Source organism: Lactuca virosa, chromosome 2 (assembly GCF_052849685.1).
Source record: "Lactuca virosa cultivar CGN04683 chromosome 2, Lactuca_virosa_CGN04683_v6, whole genome shotgun sequence".
In the NCBI taxonomy this organism is placed as follows: Eukaryota; Viridiplantae; Streptophyta; class Magnoliopsida; order Asterales; family Asteraceae; genus Lactuca; species Lactuca virosa.
In genome coordinates this window covers 90,993,025-91,013,216 of record NC_136427.1, presented here as the reverse complement: position 1 = coordinate 91,013,216, position 20,192 = coordinate 90,993,025, and the positions used below count along the sequence as shown (strand labels likewise).

At 35.0% G+C, this 20,192-nt stretch overlaps 1 protein-coding gene and 1 long non-coding RNA gene across 4 annotated transcripts; both read left to right on the top strand.

The window, feature by feature from the left end:
* Positions 1 to 258: 258 nt before the first annotated feature.
* LOC145159280 (uncharacterized) lies at positions 259 to 5,953 on the top strand. 2 transcript variants are annotated; one of them, XM_079078219.1, is made up of 14 exons: positions 259 to 859; positions 1,277 to 1,352; positions 1,435 to 1,524; positions 1,620 to 1,664; positions 2,092 to 2,172; positions 2,819 to 2,918; positions 2,994 to 3,052; positions 3,358 to 3,468; positions 3,564 to 3,700; positions 3,798 to 3,837; positions 4,238 to 4,300; positions 4,537 to 4,730; positions 4,989 to 5,481; positions 5,725 to 5,953. In XM_079078219.1, the coding sequence occupies exons 1-13, from the start codon at positions 492 to 494 to the stop codon at positions 5,467 to 5,469; spliced, it is 1,845 nt and encodes a 614-aa protein (XP_078934345.1). In that variant the 5' UTR covers positions 259 to 491; the 3' UTR covers positions 5,470 to 5,481; positions 5,725 to 5,953. The 2 variants fall into 2 exon arrangements, with proteins under 2 accessions (XP_078934345.1, XP_078934346.1); XM_079078220.1 differs by lacking the exon at positions 5,725 to 5,953 and having other exon boundaries at positions 4,989 to 5,617.
* A 277-nt stretch (positions 5,954 to 6,230) lies between these two features.
* On the top strand, positions 6,231 to 8,166 carry LOC145156444 (uncharacterized). 2 transcript variants are annotated; one of them, XR_013736710.1, is made up of 6 exons: positions 6,231 to 6,414; positions 6,573 to 6,659; positions 6,780 to 6,932; positions 7,092 to 7,170; positions 7,353 to 7,811; positions 7,975 to 8,166. It is a non-coding gene; the product is annotated as an uncharacterized LOC145156444 (long non-coding RNA). The 2 variants fall into 2 exon arrangements; XR_013736709.1 differs by having other exon boundaries at positions 6,231 to 6,659.
* Positions 8,167 to 20,192: the final 12,026 nt, after the last annotated feature.

Below are 20,192 nucleotides of genomic sequence, written 5' to 3'. Positions count from 1 at the left end.
TTTTTTTTTAAATTTAGATTATTTAAGTTAATATAATGTTTTTTTTATTTTAGGTTAATTAAGTAACTCACAGGTTTAGTGGTGATGACGTGACACCCACGTTATAATGATTAATGGTGAGTATAAAGTAGTGTGGAGGATTATTCGAAAGGATATAAATGTTGTTCTTAATATTTAAAAAAAAAATCTTAAAAAAATATTACATAATTTGATTAAAGAATGTTGGCATGTAACCCATAAAAAATCAAAAACCAAAATCCCGCGAAACTATGGCTTAAGTTTTTCGCTTCCCCAATCTATTTTCGCCTGCCAAATTTCGAACCCTTTCCCCGCAAGGAACAGTAACGAACTCAATCCATCTCTTCTTCGGTTCTTCTTGGTGAATTCTACAGAGGAAAACCGAAGAAAGAGGGAACTAAAGTGCGTTTGTGTGTGTTTATAAGTTAATAACTGATATTCTCGACGAATACGAAGTGTTGATCAGTGGAATCATGGAGGATGATGGTCCTGACGGAGTGATTGAAATTGAAGACCAGGATGAAGAAGAAAATGAAGATGAAGAGGAAGAAAGTGACGATGATAGTGGTTACGAAGATGAGGAGTTGATTCCGTCGGTTGTGACGTCACCTAGGGTTTCAAACGTGGTTTCGCGGGCCGGCAATTCGCAGGAAGCGGTGATGTTACATGACGATTTGGTGGAGGACTCGAATTGTAAGAGGTCGTGTAAAGGGAATTTAGGGAGCCAAGAGAGTGGAGGGGATGATGGAGATGAGGACAAGTTTAATGGAGGTGAGATTGATGGTTTGTTTTGTCCTATTTGCATTGAAGCTTGGACTAGCGGTGGAGAACATCAAATTTGGTATGATGACGTTTATACATTGTTTTATGACTCTGTTGGCTCATACATTTTCCTGTATAGTTTAATTTTTCATCCTTTTCGTTTGATAAGGTAGTTATTATAAGTTTGTGGCTTGAAACTGAAATTGAAATGTAAGAATTCTAAGGTTGATTTGTCATTATGCCATAGGAAATATTTTGCTCATAGGCAATTTAATGTCTACCATGGTTATATGTATACTTGAAGCTTCTTGACAGTTATTATATTTTTCAGTAACCAATAACCCCAAACCTAAACCCTGAATTTCTATCACAACTCACAAGTGATCTGTTGCTAAAGTTGATTTTTAGATAACCATAGCCATACTTGTAAAGTGCATGTTTGTTTGGGTGATCTAAAGTCTTCCACTAATTCTTTCTTTCTGTGTGAGAATTGCAGTTGTCTTCCTTGTGGGCACATATATGGATTGTCATGTATAAAGAAGTGGCTTCGACAACGTAGGGGTTCTGGGAAGGTCTGTATGCTATCATCTTTATAAGTTTTTATACTTTATTACTTACCTCATATCCTAAGTTTCTTTCCTTAGTTTTCAACAGTGTCCTCAATGCAACAAAAAATGTACATTGAATGATATTAGAGTACTTTATGCAGCAAGGCTTTGTGTTGTTGATGCAGAATTACAAAAGGTAATCTATTGGCATTGATACCATAGAAGAGGAAATAAGATGCTTATTATTGTATATTTGTAGTATGATCAAATCCACTTTTTTTTTTCTTGTAGCAAGTGCGTTCACTCGAAACCAAATGTGCTTCTCTTCAGCAGAAGGTATGCTGATTCAATGTCTTTTCTTTGTAAATAATGTTGGTAAATATACACGTATTTTAATTCAAGTTGTAATAAACTACTACATAAGCTGTATATGAAAACATTATGTCTATAAGTCGAACATATTTTTATTCAAGATTTAGTTTTCTTCTGAATCTATTTTTTTTACTGATCAAGAAAAGTGATGTGTTTGTATATATGATCAATTCATCATCTTTTACTATTTCGAATAAAAAAAGAGTTTTCTAGTGCTCTACACTTCTATTTTCATTTTCCTAGCTGATAAATAGCATCTTTCATATGAGTTTTCTATATTATATGTAGGTATAGTTTATAATATTATCTGTGTTTTGTGTAATTTTGTCTCTATTTTGACATAGTATAAACATTATTGAATTTTATATTATGAAATTTTATTCCTTTGCAGAATGTTGACTGCTGCAAGAAAGAAGTTGAAGCTGCAGAAAGAGAAGCTAATCTAAATCAGCAAGTTAAACAGTTACAAGAGGCATGTTTTTATTTGTTTCTTGTCAATTACATCCAAAATAGCACACTCTTTCCTCATTTACACTTTAACATATGCCTTTACCCGAATGTCTTATTATTATTATTTTTTATTCTGTAATGGCTTGGGGCTTTCTTTTGCTCAGTGTAAGCACAAAGTCACTAAATAGTAACCAAGTTTCACACATGTTCCATATGTACCTCAAACTGTTTTTCAAGTGGTTGAAAAACCACTCAACTTTCAGTTTTTTTTTACATTGTTGTGAATTTTTGTATTTTTTGTAGCATTGTTATGAATTGTGTTGTTTGTTGACACAATAATATTAAAAAGTAACCAAGTTTCAGTTTTGTTCACTATTATGAAAATGTTGAAACATTGAAAGAACTACACCCAACTATAACAATACCATCCAAATACAAAGCATTTATCACTACTACACTTGTGTAGATTTTTCAAACTGTAATATCCTAATAAGAAAAAAAAATTGAAAGTACAACATTTTAAAGAATGAAATGAAAGTAGGATGCTTTAATACACAAATAAACAGAAGCAAGTTGCTATATCTTGCATTTTCACATTACAAGAATAATCACATCATAATCTGCTCTATAGCTTTCTTATGCAGTCTGTTTGACATAAACTTACACAGGAAGCGAAATACTTGAAAAGGTTGCTAGAAGATAAACAAAGAGAAGAGTCACAGGCTTCATTCACTAATAATCAGGGCTATAAAAGAAGAGTAATAAATGGTAAAATTTCAATTAATAACCATTTACTTTTTGTTGAATATGAAATGAAACATTGTGTTTCTACATGATTAATAGGACACAGTGTAGACAATGGTTGTGGAAGTCAAGCTCCTCCAGGGTTATTTAAGCTTCAGGTTTGTAATTATTGTGTGTTTTCTGTTTATTATGATTAAACATAATAGTACACTTGAACCCTAAACCCTAAACCCTAACCCTAAATCTTGAACTTTAGGGTTTTGGGGTTGCACGAAGATTAACCCTTTTACAAAAATTTGTTGGCTATTTAACATTCTCTAATCTAATTATTATATTTATTCTAGAGAGTTCCAGATAATAATACTACTGAACCCTGAACCCTTGACCCTTGACCCTTGACCCTTGACCCTGAACCTTGAACCCTGAATCCTGAACTTTAATCTGATTGTCATATTTATCTCAGAGAGAGTTTCAGGTAGAAGGGGGTAGATATTTTGATATGGATGAAAGTGGTCAAGTTATGATAGTAGCTAGAAGGCTAAATGGAATGGGAGGAAAAAATTTACTGACAAAAGTAAGTTTTGTGAATGTGCCCTAATTTGGAGCTCTGAATTTGTGGTGATTTTCCATTTTTTTAATACAACAAATGTTGTTTGTTGTATTTTCCAGATAAGTTTGTTAGCTCCAAGTGAAAGAGAAGATATTGAGCTTCCTGCAAATACAAAAGCTGTTAGAGCTCTTTGTGTTAGACCTTGTAGTAGGCTTGTGCTTCTTGCTTCTTTGGGGAAAAAATTAACAGTTGTCAGGTGATAATGTTTATGTTTCTTTTCTTAATTTCAGTTTAACAATTTGTTTAATATCATTATTGATTTTTTTTTTTTTTTTTTATTATGTTGGCCTCAGTACAGAAAGCAACAACACTGTTCTTACCTATGAATTGCCGGTAAAACCCCTTTCTATTTTTTTGTCCTATTACAACCTTGTATTTCCTTTTTTTTAATCCAATTAAGACAATGTACTAAAAAAATCTACCCAATTATAGCATTGTAGTAATTGTACTTGACATTATGGTATTGAAAAATCTTACCAATTATAGCAATGAAAACTGCTTTATGTTTGGATGACATTGCTATAATTGGCTAGATAATACAAAATACAGTGATGTAGTTGGATGAAATGAAAGTAGGATGCTATAAATATAATAGACAAATATATGAAAGTACGTGGCTTATTTTTTGCATTCAATCCTACCATTGTGAATGTGTAATTATAGTTTTTCTTGTTTTCATGTTATGATTTGATTTGTATTTTAACATATGTCCATGGTTGTCATTTTACTACAGGCTCCTGCTTGGTCATGTTCATGGGATGTTTCCAGTCCACATCATGTTTATACAGGACTACAGGTACTTCAATTCCTTTAAAAGACCAAAATACCCTCATTATACGTATGAACATACAAAAACAAAAAATTAATTATACATAACGAACATTGAATTCCATTCCATTTCCTGCCAATTAAACCAACCAAACACATGACAAAACATGTCCAAAATCCTTTTATCATTTTTTTTCATTAAAAGACCAAAATACCCTCATTATTTTTGTTGTAGTTTATGATTTTTATTTTCTCTAAATGCAGAATGGCATGGTGTTGGCTTTTGACATGCGTCAAACTAGGACGGCTTTGGAATCCCGGGCAGGGCTGTCCTGCAATCCCGTTCACACCATGACCGCTCTTGCACCTGATTCTTCAATTCCTTCCGCTTCAAAAACCCTTCTCACCGCTTCCCAAATTGGCCTCTGTGAGTGGAATATCGATGCCAATGAAGAAAGGTATTAGTGTTTCTTTGCCTTTTCAACCTTCTGTTCTCTTACTTTCTTTTAAGAAATAGAGCAACCTACTTTCCTTCATTTTTGTATCATAGCATTGTACTTTCAATACAATATACTTCGAAAAATCTACATTAATTTAACATACTTATTCTATACAACACATTTTATACTCGATGAAATTTTTTTTTTTTTTTTTTTTTTTATCTTCTAAAATATTTTTTATTCTAACAATTTCATTTCAAAAAAATTTGATTGAAGGCCATATTTAATTCCGGAATCCGAAAACCAAGGAGTTTGTATATCTCTCGCACACTCCAACAGAGACAACATCGTTGCTTCATTCCGTCCTAAGGTTCAAACGTCTGCTGACATGGCAGTCTCTCAACCGCTTCCTACTTCTCCGGAACCTTCCGAAGTTCTTGGTTGTCACATATTCTACAAAAAAACCGGGACCCGGTGTTATAAAAGAACCGGATCCATGCCAGCTCAAATACATAACGTACGCCTCCCAAAATCTGCTATCATTAACAAACAAAACTACGGTTCCATGTTTGTTTTTGCAAATGAAACAACATCGGACTTGGTCTTGCATGATATATCCAAGATGTTGGTGGTTCAACGGCTTAAAGCTCCAAAGAATCAAATATCCGATGCGATATTGGATGTGAGGTGCAGTAACATATGTAACAAGTCTGTGCTCGGTTGCATAAGTGGAGATGTGGTGCAGCTTTTTACTTGACCTTCACTATAGGTAGTTTTTTTTTTTTTTTTTTTTTTTTTTATATATAGATTTTTTTATAATAATTTGGTTAGTTTATGTTAGGTGTTTCTTTTTATAGTTGATGTAATTAAGGGATAAATGAAGGAAATACCGACGTAATTTCATTTGTCTGTGTGTTATTGTTATAGTGCTCTACCTTTTATTTCTTTATTACATAATTGTACTTTCATATTTTACTTTTCTAAACGTCTCTGTTTTGGGTTGCTTAATCAGGATTAATCGGATGAATGCATCAGGTGGGTTGGTGATTGTGAGCACAGTTAATAATACATTTGATGGATCTGAAAATAATGTGCAACTATATTATAGTTATGTATATTAGAGTAATGAATAATGTAGGTAAATAACTATATTAGAGTACTGTATAGATCAAACGTATGATCTGATGGTAGTTGTATTTGCGTAGGGATATTATTTAAACTAACTTATTAACAAAAATAACCATATTTATCCGATTTGCTCTTGAAGCTTTGAGGTTTTGTTTGGTACAATTTTTTTTGAAATTCATGTCTGAAATGTTAATTTCGAAATGTTAGAGTTTTGAATTTATGATTTTTTTTTTAAATTGTTTTTCTAAAAAAGCTTGCCTTATGGTCAAACATATATATTAAACAAGTATATCTATTGAAGTGGGTAAAATTGCATGAAGAACAGCATATAAGCTTTTGTAGACGCTTCTAAATATCCCTTTCCTAATAAAAACCTCTCTGATGTCCACATGTCTTTCTTATAAAAACCTACATTCCACGTGTCATTTTCTCTCATTTTCTCAGAAAATTATTCCCGCCCAAACCATTACTAAATAATTAAACAAAAAAGTCAGAACTCGACATCTTCGCCTCCTACTCTTCAATCTTCATTTTCATTCCTGAAAATAAGGAATCAAATATAGCCGGAAACTTGGTATACCACGATCTCATAAAATCAGGGATATAATGAGATTGATTTCTTTCTAAATTGCAAGAAATCAGCAACTAAATTGTATCCAAATTTGTATTTGATGGATTAGGGCTTCAGTACGTCGGACGTGCCGATTTTTTTAATCAATTTTTTTTCCACAGATGAAGTGAAGGAAGCTATGAAATAGAGCCCTAAAGACATCAAAAAACTTTAATCCTTCACCATCGCTCCAACATCGGTTATTATTGGTAAGATTTTGATTTTTACTTGATTTCTCTGCTACGATTTCACGATTTTACGATTTTACGATGTCTGATCTTGATTTCTCCTGCGATTTCACAGTTAATGGGTTTGATTTCAATGATTAGGTATGGACTTCCCAAAAAGTTACATTCTTGGTCTTGTGGCCATTTACACGTCATATGGGTTGTTCTTAGTCAAGCTAAGGATGATCCTGTTGTTCTTATATATGCGTAGGGTGGAAGATCGGAAGGCTTTTCGTTTGCTTTTTCGTGATTTTGGTATATTCCAAATTTTATGAGTTATTGAGGTGTAGCCGAATTTAATTTGGAATTTTCTTTTTTATGCTTTGCATCTTGCAAGCTTTAAGGATTATTGTATCTGAAAGTCTTATTTGTACTTACAAATCCAATATTTTTCTTTTCTTACTATATTTGTAGATCGAATATTCTATTTTTTCCACCGGCTAAACACACAAGGAACTTTCCAGCAGATCCAAGTTGTATATTGATGGTGCAGGTTAGTGTTCCCTTCTACATAGATTCAATCTTCTTTGAGTTGATTGGTTATGTCTACCATGTGTTTTTTCTAATTTTTTTTATTTTTTTTCTTTTCTTTTCTCCTGAAGCAATTGATTAATTTAAAATCAAATTTCACTTGTATTAAATGTTTTAGTTTGGCATCTGGTTTATTGGTTTCAGGTTTTCATGGTTAATGAATTCATCGAAGTTGAAGAAACAGTCACACAGGATCCAAAGTTGTACAATAGTACTTTAGATATATGTTTTATATATTTGTTCGAATAAATGAGACAACAACTTTTAATTATATAGTATATAAATGAAAAAAAAAACAGATGGTTCCCTACAGAAATTAAATTTTATAATTGCATTATTTTTGTACATCATATTTATCTTTGACTTTTGTTTTTGTATTTCCATTTGTAATTGATTTCCATTTGAAGATGCAACTATATCAGCATAAATGTGTCATAAAGCCATGTTGGAAAACACTGCAACTTCATGATGTCAAGCCCTGCAATTATGCAATTACCATAAAGAAAATAGTTTTATTTAGTGGAGGAAGTGATTTTCGCCGATGTACATGTCATAGTTATGTTTCAACATCCGCAACATCGCTTTATGATTACCAAAAATAAGGTTTGTACCTTTTACACCTCTAAAATTGCATGGAACTCATTAAAATTTATCTTTTACACGGTATGAAACCTCTTTCTCTCCGATACTCTTTTTAACACACATACACACACACTGTGAATTCATTTTGTAAAACAAATAAAGCAAGATGTGATTTTTTTTGCAGGTGGCGAGTATGGACCGACGAAAGTTAGTTGGGTATTTGTGGAATGATGTCTTCTTTCTACTCTCTACTCGGCTTCAACAAGCTTTTGAATATTTTTTGTTCTATGTACTAAAGATTGTAGGCTAGGAATCAATCCATACATCCGAATGTATTTCTTTCCCCATTTCATAAGGATGATGTAGTTATCAGACAAGATGAAACCATTCTATTTATTTTTTCTTTTTTACTTTCCTTATTTGATGGAATGTGATGAAATTAAATTACTTTTTGTGACTTTGCAGATGCATGACCAAGAAGAGCATGTTATATTTCAATTTTGAGTTTTCTTACTTTGTGTGTTATATTGCTATTGTATTCTATTAAAATTCCAACTTGAAAGATTTTGTTGGCAATGAGCCGATGCTCAACTTCACTACATGTTTGCAATATGTGATAGTTGCAAGAGTACTTGACATAACTTTAATTATCCTGAGCGATATGTTCGGTAGTGGAGAGATATGGGTACCTGATAAGAGTAAATATTTTAATGTGAAATCTCTACTTCCAAGTCATGATGAAAAGACGAAAATACCCCTACAGACTTTTGCCTATTTAACGTTGCACTTCGGGATTAAAATAGAGAACCATAAGAAACTGCTCCTTTTTACATGGTACATGTTTTATGACATACATCTTAAAAATATATGTGCAACCATGGTATTATTCGTGATGATATGACTGAATTGTTTGTATGTAAACATACGATTGTCTTTTATTTTAAATTTCACATCAATATAATCATTTTGTTATTTTGTTGTAAATAACATCTTCGTTAGTTTAATTTCCATCAAATTCATGAATTGATATGTGTTCATATTTTATGATTATCCTTAACGCGTGTTCATGTTTTTTGAATATTTACATCACAAATTCTGATATGACTGTGTTATAAAATATTATTATGTGTATTAAGTTTAAAAGTTGTTTTACGTTGCAGACTCGTGTACTACACGGGTTATAACCTAGTAAGTGTATATAGGCAAAGAAAAGCATGGGACAAAGTTGTCATATCTCATGACACTTACATGTTATAACACAAATATTTTAATGTACTTTAAAGAACTAAACTAGCAAAAAAAAAAATCATAATAATAAAAAGTTCTAACGGGTCTAGGGTTGTTATTTGCACCAGGTAATTGAGTGTTTGACCTATAACATGACTCTATCTTTTGTTTTTATTTTTCTTTATTAATCCATTAATAATTAACTTTATAATTTTATGTTCAAATATTTATTTTGATTAGTTGACATCCCATATTTTTATTGAAACGTACAATTTAAGTCCTTTTAGTTACCATACGTTGGAGGATAGATATGCCCCTTGCTCCCAAAATATTGATATACCCATATTAAAAAAGTTAAAATGTATTTATATTAATAATCAGACATTTCAACCGATTGCATATTAAAATTATTGTATGGTGCATTTGTTAGAATGTATGCATTCAGTCTATTATTATACATGATTTGCCATCAACAAAACATTCTTAAATCATATTTTTTCCAAAATTAGGTATGATGAAAATGAAATTGAAAGAGTCCATCTATAAGAAAAACATTACATATGTTATCATTGAGTTTTATTGAATTGTTACTAGGATAATAAGAAACAATATAATATTATATATTAAAATGTTACATTGATAGTCTTTTTATTTACAAATTATTTTCGATTTTCATCATATTTATTTCTAAAACAATATTTATTTATTTGTTTTGTTTACATATGTAACACTTTTAATTTCAGTCATTTTTGATACATATAAAATTATAAGATAATATAATGAACTAAAAATATAACACAATATGATGTGCATTGCTAAAATGAATTTAATGTAAAATATTCAAAATTGTCATATCAAATAGGGTTATTATAAAATTTTTGGATGCCAATAAAATCTCTCTTTCCGCCTCCTCAAATTCCAGTTTAAATCTAACCGATTACAACTCATATAATATGACATATACGACTAAACAAACAAAAATCATGTTTAGATTCATTTATTTATTAAATAAACGGAAGTAAACGAATTATTGTCAAACCTAATTTCCATATTTTTCGCGGATTTGTAGTTGATTTTTTAGAAACACCGCTAAATTTTTCGGGTCGAGATCCGGTTTAGGGCTTTGTCTTTATAATTTGAAGACCAGTAAGAGCTATTTTTTAGTAACGAGCTTCCTCCGTTGACCCATATATTTGTTTTCTAGAAAGTTTTATCTATTTTTGCCGCAAATATGTCTTCATTACTTGCTTTTTCGGATGAAGACGTCGCCTTTTTTTCTTTGTCCCTTCCCGATGGTCGACGAAGTTGGACTTCCGGTGGACCCTCCCCATCGGTGTCGTCAAAGTCATCATTGAGGTCGAGGCCAAAACCCAGGTCCGTCTCAGAAGTTCTTGGCCTTTTGTTAGAGTCGGTGGTAGATTCCGAATGTGTCATCTCTAGATAAATGACCCATTTTGGACCGTTACGACAAGCTTCCCACGCTTTTTGGTTGCCGAATGGTTTACCATTATTGGTAACTTTGTATTGGTAACATGTGGTTTATAAAATATTGAAATAGTTGCTACCACTTTTGTGCATATTTTTAAGATTGTCAAATATGCCATTCAATTTGGTGCAAGTCGCTCGTAGGTCACATAATTTTGCATTGGCCGCATCATACGTCCGGTGCGTTTCCCTTCCTAATAGTGCGTGAAGTGGTCTAAAATACGATTCCAAAAACTTTGACCCGATTGCGCGTTGCCGATTTGCCCGTCTTGCGATATGAAAATCCAAGCTTTCGCTAAAGCTTCCTCCTCGTCTTCGCCCCAATGCGTAGCTTTTTTTGAGCTTTTCTTTCTTGTTGCCTTCTTCTAGATGGTTGTTGTGTTTCTTGGTCCCTTTCGTCGTCGTCATTGTTGAAGTTTATAGGTTGGGATTGAGATAATGAGACTTGAGATGGTTGTGAAGGTTGTGTTTGAAATTGTTAAGGTTGAAATTGTTGAGAAGGCTTTTGTTGAAAGGCTTGAAATTGGGGTTGACTGAATTGATGTGGTCATTGTTGTTGGTAGTAGTTTGGATGGTATGGAAGATTGATGAATAAATGTTGTTATTGGATTGGAGATGTTAATAGTTGCATGTAATTAAGATGTGAATATGGATCATTTGGAGTGTTTGGAGTGGGTGGGGTATAACACTTGAAATGAGTATGTTTCCTTTTAGCCATTAGTAATTAAAATATTGCATTTTTGGTCCTTGGGGTTAGTACGCAGGGCGTACCATAGGGTACGCTTAGCGTACTAGCTGAGAAGCTAGTACGCGGGGCGTACCACATGTTACGCTTAGATTACTACTACATAAGTTGATCGCGGGTTTGAGCCTTGTACGCTGGGCGTATGAGGGTTACGCATGGCGTACGAAGGGTTTAATGAAACCCTAATTTTGGGGTGTTGCACCCTAAATATTCACCTTAAGTCCTAAGAGACGACTTCTTTATCCGCCTTCATTGTCCTAAAACCCAAATCTCGAACCCTAATAGCATCTTTGAGTGTTCTTGAGCCTTTGTCTTGATTTTTGGTGGTTTGTGATCCTTGAAGTGATAGAAGAAGAAGTTGGAAGACTTATTCCTTGGAGGGTAGCTTAGAGATCAAGATTTAGCTCCATCTTTTGGTGACTTTCGAGGTATAAAGTTCATACCTTGTATACTCTTTGCTTTGATCTACTCTTTAGCTTGTTATGGTCCTTTTTGGTTGGTTTTGATGAGTTAAGGCCATTTTAGAAGCTAAATCTTGTAGATCTGGATGTTTGGAGGGCTCCTTAAGCTTAAAGGTGCAAACATTAAGGTGTTTATGGTCTCATGCATGTATTAAGTCATTTATTAAGCTGTTTTGAGCTCTAGAGCCTCATTAAGCCATGCATGCACGTAAAGTTGGCAACTTTATGTGATAAACCATCTTAAGGAAGTCAGATATGAGTTTGGGTTGAAGTCTTAATCGGTTAAGAGTTGGAAAATGGAAGTTGGACAAATAGGGGAGTATGCTGGGCGTACAAGTAGGTACGCTTAGTGTACAATCCCTAAAGCGAGTACGCTGTGCGTACGAGCTGAGTACACCCCGCGTACTCAGCAGGTTGGGCTTTGGACTCTTGGACCTTCGGTTTGGGCCATGTTTGGACTGGGATGTTTAGGGGCTTGTTGGGCCGTCAGGTTTTTGGGCTGATGATTATTCTAGGTTCGCTTGGTGAAGGCCCACAAAGGGATTCCGACCCAATTTGGAAAATTGGGCCATGATTGGGCCTTGGGTGACTAATTTGGAATTGGGTCTTTTGGATGGTAGGTTTGGGCCTTAGTCTTAAACCAAGATAGGTAAGGGGTAAATGGTCCTTTACCCTAATTTAGACTGATGGTTATGGATTGGAATCCAATTATTAATTGGATGTTATTGGTATTGATAGCTCGAGATTTATCGGACCAACAGCCAGAGATTTATCAGAGTGATTCAACAGTTCGAGGTGAGTTTCCTCACCATGTTTAGCGGGTCTAAGGCACCAATGCCGACCCATGATCAGTGATTCCAGGATACTAGATGTGTGTGTGACTCTTGTATGTATATGTGCTTATATGATTTGTATGTTGGGTGGGGCCCGTTATACGAGTTTGGGCGGGGCCCGTTATACTCAGTGGACAGGGCCCGATATGTGAGTTTGGGCGGGGCCCGTTATACTCAGTGGACGGGGCCCGTTATGCGAGTGTGGGCGGGGCCCGATACACTCATTGGATGGGGCCCGTTATGTGTTTATTTATGTATGGTATGTGGTATGTTGGGGAACTTACTAAGCTTTGTGCTTACGATTTTCAGTTTATGTTTCAGGTACTTCTGGTTCCAAAAGGATGAGCCCCGGATGATTGCAGAGCACACACCACATGTTTCCGCATTTTGTGATTTACTTTGATGATTGATGATGTATTGATACAATTTATTTATCTGGATTTTTATGATGATGTTTTTGGGATATTGGTTTTATTAAATTAAAAATGAAATTTTCGGGTCTTATTTTTGGGACGTTACATGTTGGGATCATAGCCTTGGTTTGAGGGATTCGGACATACTCTCGGGTGTGTCTGAACTCAAACTGAGGATTTGGTAAAGTTTTTCAAAAGGAAATGTTTTAAAGAGAAAAAAAGTTTTTCTAATACAAGAAAGGGTGTGGTGCATGCAATACATTCAAGTAATTATGTTGACCTCTTACAATCCGAAATCGACTGCTTGCAACAAAATTCCTTCATTTGATGAACTCAACTTCACTGCTTGGAAGTCAAAGGCCATGGATGCTCTAGATATCATGGACTTTGATACACTTGATATCATCAACAAAGGTCCCATCGTCGTCATGCATCAATCATCCAATGATGGTGCGTCTGATAGTAAGCTAAAAAGGAAACCTGCTTCGGGATACAACAAGGAAGAGAAAAGGGTGTTGAATCTTGATGTAAAGGCGAGAGTTGCCATTGGAAACTCACTTCCTTATTCTGTCTATCGTTTGGTTCAAAACTGCTCAACTGCTCAAGAGATGATGATCACTCTATCATCTACTTTTGAAAACTAAAACCTCTCAGATGACGAAGCTTCAAAAGGTAAGTGTCTCATGGCCCAGATCGTTGAATCTCATTATGACACATCAAATGAAAGCGTTGACACTCTTGAAGCTGATCCTCCTCAAGTTGGTACAAACCATCTGGTACAAACCTTAAGGAATGGGACACAACCTCAGCGTATCAGGTAAAAAGTCTTGTTAACTATTCTTCTATTGAAATCATCGAAAAAATTGACACAATTGATCACTTACATTTTGATTTATCTGTTTAAAACAAAGAAATATCTTCTCTCAGATTTGAGTTAAAAAAACTCAAAGAAAAAGTCTCATTTTTTGAAAAATCGCTTTCTCTTTTAAAAAAGGAAAACAATTGTATCTCACTGACCAACAATTTTCTTCACTCTAAAAAAGAAAAAGTTGTTGATCATGCTAGAAACATTCAACTTATTCTAAAAAACTGGGCTTCTTCGCACTGTAATGTCACAAGAATTATTAATGCTCAGATTCCAGTTCAGTGTGAGAAAATTCTTGGAAGCAATATAAAAGGTGTTGTTTCCTTAATAAAAAGTGTTGAGACTAAACAAACCTTCTATAACGCTGATTGTTTAGAAAAAGATTTTAAAAATAGATTTGTGAGCTCTTTTTTTATAAATCAAACTTTAATTGATACTCATTGCTCCACTGATTCTAATGGTAACACTAAATGTGTTTCTCAATTATCTGTTCTTGATCCTTCCCACAAACCTCCTCATCGTGAGTATGTTCTTCCCTCCACTAAGATTTTGCTAAAATTTCCTATATGTAATGGTGAAGTTCACTTGGTAAACGAAATTCTTAGCATGTTTCCTCAGTGCTCCGTTAGCAACTATGAACATGAAGATCAATCAAAGTCTTCTATTTCAGATGACTCTTCAATGCCTCATGAGCCTCATGACAAGGTATCATCTGAGAACACGATCGAGGATACTCCTTGTTTCAGATCTAAAATGAGAACTCTTAAAGCAAATAATCAAAGTTCTTCGAATTCATCAGTTGAAAAGAAATCAAAATCAAATGTTAAAGGAAATAATCCTGGAATCAAAGTTTGTTATCGATGTGGTGATGCTTCTCACAAAGTCAGGGAGTATACTTTAGAAAAGAACTCTACTCGCGCTGACAACATCATGACTCGTAATGATAAGTGGATAAAAAGGGAAACTCTTTGAACTGTCTCCCTGATGATTGTTATAATATATTTTCTTAAGTGACCCATTGCAAGATAGGTCAGTATATATTAACTACACATTTTAGTTTCCGGGTAACTAACATATTTGGTATCTATATAGTGGTTGCTCAAGAAATATGACCAGATTCAATTCTCTTTTGGAAGATTTCATAAAGAAGGATGGTCCTACTGTTACATATGAATATATTGTCAAATGAGCTAGAAAGGGATATGGAACCATTAAGTACAACTTTGTTGTATTCAATAATGTTTCTTACATGAAAGGTCTTTAGCACAATCTCATCTCAATTAGCCAACTATGTGACACTGATTATGAAGTTCACTTTAACAAGAAAGAAGGAAAGGTTGATGATCAATAGAATGTCACTATTCTGACTGCTAATCGACAGGATGACATTTATGTCTTGGACATGTTATCTGCTGACAACTCTCTTCGTTGCTGCTTCTTCTCTCATGTTCAGTCTCATCTAAATTGGCTGTGGCACAAGAGGTTATCTCATCTGAATTTTAAGAACATATCAAAGATTTTAGGGAATCAGCTTGTAAGAGGAATTCCTAAGATGCAATTTGTCAAAGATAAGCTTTTCTCAGAGTGTGAAAAGGGGAAGAAAACCAAGTCATCTTTCAAACCAAAGTTTTGTTCTTCTATCATCAAACCAATTCATCTCCTCTATATGGATCTCTTTGGACCGGTTCCGATTAAGTCAAAAGAGCTGGGTAGAATTATACTCTTGCTATTGTGGATGAATTCTCAAGATTCACCCGGGTAGTATTTTTAAGAAAGAAGAGTCATGCCTCTGATGAAATGATTTCTCTCATTAAGCAATGAGAAGTTCTCTATGATCACAAAGTCAGGCAATTACGTAGTGATCATGGAACTGAGTTTAGAAACTCCTATTTGGAAGACTTTTGCTCAATATCAGTAATTTATCATAACTTCTCTATTGTTAGAACTCCCCAAAAAAAATGGTATAACTGAAAGAAGAAATAGAACACTCGTTAAAGCTAAAAGAACTATGGTTGTTGAAGTTGGTCTTCCTTTGTCATTTTGGGCTGAAGTTGTCAACACAGTGTGTTATACCCAAAACCGGTCAATCATTGTTAAGCGTCGTGGGAAAAATTCCTGTGAGCTACTTAAGGGATGGAAGCCATACATCTCTTACATTCATTTGTTTGGGTGTGTCTGTTACATTTTGAATCAAAGAGATCAATGTTCCAAGTTTGAAGCTAAAGCTGATGAAGGTGTGTTTCTAGGTTACTCTAGAGTATCTAAAGCTTCCAGGGTATTTAATCTTTCAAGACAAAATATTGAGTAAACTTCTCAATGTCACTTTTGATAAAGACTCATTCATATATGACCAGATTTATCACCCGTCATCAATTCTGAATGAACTTATTCACAATCCTTCAGAACCTGTTACTGAATTCTTGCCAAATGACACTGAGCCTATTGCTCCTAATGTTGATCAAATTATCAGCTCACAAACTATCTTTGAAGATCAGCTTGTCATCTCTGAGGAAGCTGAACCATCAATTCAAGAAGATTTTGTTCTTAACAACTCAAATGAATGTCCTAATCCTAGAATTCTTCGACATCGTCCTAAATCTCAAATCATTGGAGATGTAAATTCTGGGATTCCCACTCGTAGCAGAGTTAGCAGCAACTTATGCATGTTTGTGAATTTTGTATCGATGATTGAACTGAACAAATGTCGTTGATGCCCTGAAAGAAGTTGACAGGATCAAGGCTATGCATGATGAGCTATATGAATTTGAACGCCATCGTGTGTGGACTCTTGTTCCCAAGCCACAAGGAAAAAAAATCATTGGAATTCACTGGGTTTTCAAAAACAAGATGGATAAAGATGGGATCGTCATAAGAAACAAAGCTAGACTTGTGGCTCAAGGTTTCTATCAGCTAGAAGGATTAGACTATGATGAAACATTTGCTCCTATTGCTAGACTTGAAGCAATTCGTTTGTTTCTCGCTTTTGCTTCATTCAAGAACTTCAATGTCTATCAAATGGATGTTAAGGCTGCCTTCTTATATGGAGATCTTCAAGAAGAAGTGTTTCTAAAGAAACCTCCAGGGTTTGAAAGTGAAGAGTTTCCAAATCATGTATATTATCTAGATAAAGCTGTATATGGATTAAAGCAAGCACTGAGAGCATGGTATGACACATTGGCGAACTATCTTCTTGCAAGTGGATGCAAAAGAGGAAAGATTTACAACATCATGTTCATCAAGCATTCAGGATCTCACATCATTCTTGCTCAAGTGTATGTTGATGATATCATCTTCGGATCTACTGATGAGAAATTAAGTTCTGAATTTGTTGAGATCATGGCTAAGAAGTTTGAAAGGAGCATAATGGGTGAACTAACTTTCTTTTTAGGTCTTCATGTTAAACAACTAAATGATGGTATTTTTGTTTGTCAAGTTAAATACATTGCAGTTATGGTGAAGAAGTATGGTTTTTCTGACTGCAAACTGGCAAAGACTCAAATGTCTTCATCAACGTCTATTGGTGCTGATATGAATGCAACTCTGTATCGAGGAATGATAGGCTCACTGCTCTATCTTACTTCCAGTCGTCCTGACATCATGTTTGCTACCATATTGTGTGCTCGTTATCAAGCCAGTCCTAAGGAATCTCATCTTCACACTATAAAGAGAATTTTTCGTTACTTGAAGCATACACCCAATCTAGGTTATGGTATCCTCGAGATTCTGAGTTCAAGATGGTTGGATACACTGACTCTTATCACGATGGATGTGGAATTGATCATAAAAGTACGTCAGGAATGGCTCAAATTCTTAGAGATAGATTGGTAAGTTGGTCCGCAAGAAGCAAACATTAGTGACTTGCTCTACTGCTGAAGATGAATATGTAGCTGCTGGAAGGTGTTGTGCTTAGATTCTATGGATTCAAAATATTCTCGTAGATTATGGTTTAAATTTCTCAAAGACTCCGATCTGCTATAACAACACCAATGCCATTCAGATGATACAAAATCCAGTGTAACATCCCAAAAATCATAAAAATTTAAAATTTTCAAAAACAACCATTATCCATTGAATTCCTTGTGTTCTTTACATTTTCTATTCTTTATTTTCTTAGTTTATTTTGTTCTTGTTTATCATACTTGAAGTGTATCCGATTGATACAAACCTTCAATTGGTATCAAAGCAGGTTTTGCCACTTACCTTTTGAAGCTTCATCATCTGAGAGGTTTTATTTTTCAAAAGCAGATGATAGAGTGATCATCATCTCTTGAGCAGTTGAGCAGTTTTGAACCAAACGATAGACAAAATAAGGAAGTGAGTTTCCAATGGCAACTCTTGCCTTTACATCAAGATTCAACACCCTTTTCTCTTCGTTGTTGTATCTTGACACATGTTTCCTTTTTAGCTTACTATCAGATGCATCATCATTAGATGATTGATGCTTGACAACGATGGGACCTTTGTTGATGATATCAAGCATATCAAAGTCCACGATCTGGAGAACACCCATGGCCTTTGACTTCCAAGCAGTGAAATTGATTTCATCAAATGGAGGAATTTTGTTGCAAGCAATCGATTTCGGATTGTAAGAGGTCGACATAATTACTTGAGTGTATCAAAAACCTACTCTGATACCAATTGAAGGTTTGTATCAATCAGATACACTTCAAGTATGATAAAAAAGAACAAACTAAACTAAGCAAATAAAGAATAGAAAAAGTAAAGAACACAAGGAATTCACCAAGAAATGATTTGTTTTCACCAAGAAAACGGGTTGTCACAAAGACGGTCACCAAGACGATTACATTAGGGTTCACCCTAATGTTGAATATATACTAATCTATACAAGTATATCCCTTGATTGAAGGGATTGTGTAATGCCCGTGTTTCTAGGCTAGGCATTAGTATTGACATTATAGTCTAGGTTAACCTTTGTAACTCATTTTAAAGAAATGAAAAGGAATTATGTGAATATTATGTGTTTTATGCTTAATTATTAGGGCTTAATTAATTAAGAATAAAAATGAGCGTCAAAAATTAAATTTTAGATAAAGCCGATATCTATTAAGAAACTTGTAGTAGGTGTGACAAAGAATACAGATATATAAAGAATGCCGAAATCCGAGTTATAACGAAGAAGTTATGACTTGTCGAACTTTCGCGACAAACCGGCACGGGGCCGAATGTCGTAAAAAGTGAGTTTTCGATAAACTACTTTTTGGCCTTAGTGATCTAAACGAAACTCGTAGTGTTCGTTAAACCGAGAGTAAGTATAAAAAGAACGCCCAAATCTGACTTCGTATGAGGAAGTTATGATTTTTCGAAGTTTCAGCTTAGCAGTAGACAACTAAAAACTCGAATTTTAGATCGAGTGATTTTTAGCCGACACGACCTAAACGAGAATCGAAGGTCTCGTCATTATTAGCACAGCGGTAAAAAGTCTGACGAAAACGGACGTCGGATGAAGAAGTTATGAATTTTTAACGAATTTCCTGTCCCGGTCTGTTAAAAATAATAATATAAAAATTAAAGTCACAATTAGCCGACGCAGTCTAAACGAAAGTTGTAGAGCGTAATTTTACCTACACGTGCATATAAAGAACGTCAAAAACGGAGCTCGTATGCGAAAGTTATGGATATTAGAAGTTTTGGCGCGAAAACCGAGAAATTTCGCATAGGTGGCTTCGGCCACGTCACCTGCGCTGAAAGAGTGCCACGTGTCCGAAATTGGTGAGTCATGCGAGCACGTGTCTCCTTCCCTCGCATGAACAGTACCCACATGTCGGATTCTGATTCGACCGAAGGGAGGCCCAATCCGAAGCTCGCAGCTGGTTCGAGCCTCGCACCGCCTTAGCCTCCGAACCTCGCAGATGGTAACACGTGTCTTCTCTTCGCTGCTTCGGACCCTAGGCCGCGGTCCAATCAGGAGGCGACACCGAGGCCTCGCATGCGCATCCCACGTGCAGCCACCTGCGGACCCTCGCCTGCGGACCCCACCACCGGAACCGACTTCGGACCCCTATAAATAGAAGGGGTATGCGAGCCTTCCCGGTTAGATTTGGAATTTTGCCATATTTAGCCCCTTTCTTCATATTTTCTTCATCTTAGCATCCCCCAAAGCCCCGGTATCGATCATAACCCCCGGAATACGCCACGAAGAGCCCGAGAAGCCCGAAAAATTTATCTTTTCGGTTTCGAAGCCCGACCCTCACAGAGCCCGGTTTCTGAATAAAACTCCCGGTTTTATTAGAAACGATCGTTTTTAGGAAACGAATTGCTGCCCGATTTTCATTAAATCAAGTGAGTGTATAGTCACTTTCATTTTACACATAGATATGAAGTATTTACCTTATAATACGTGCTATGTGTAAAT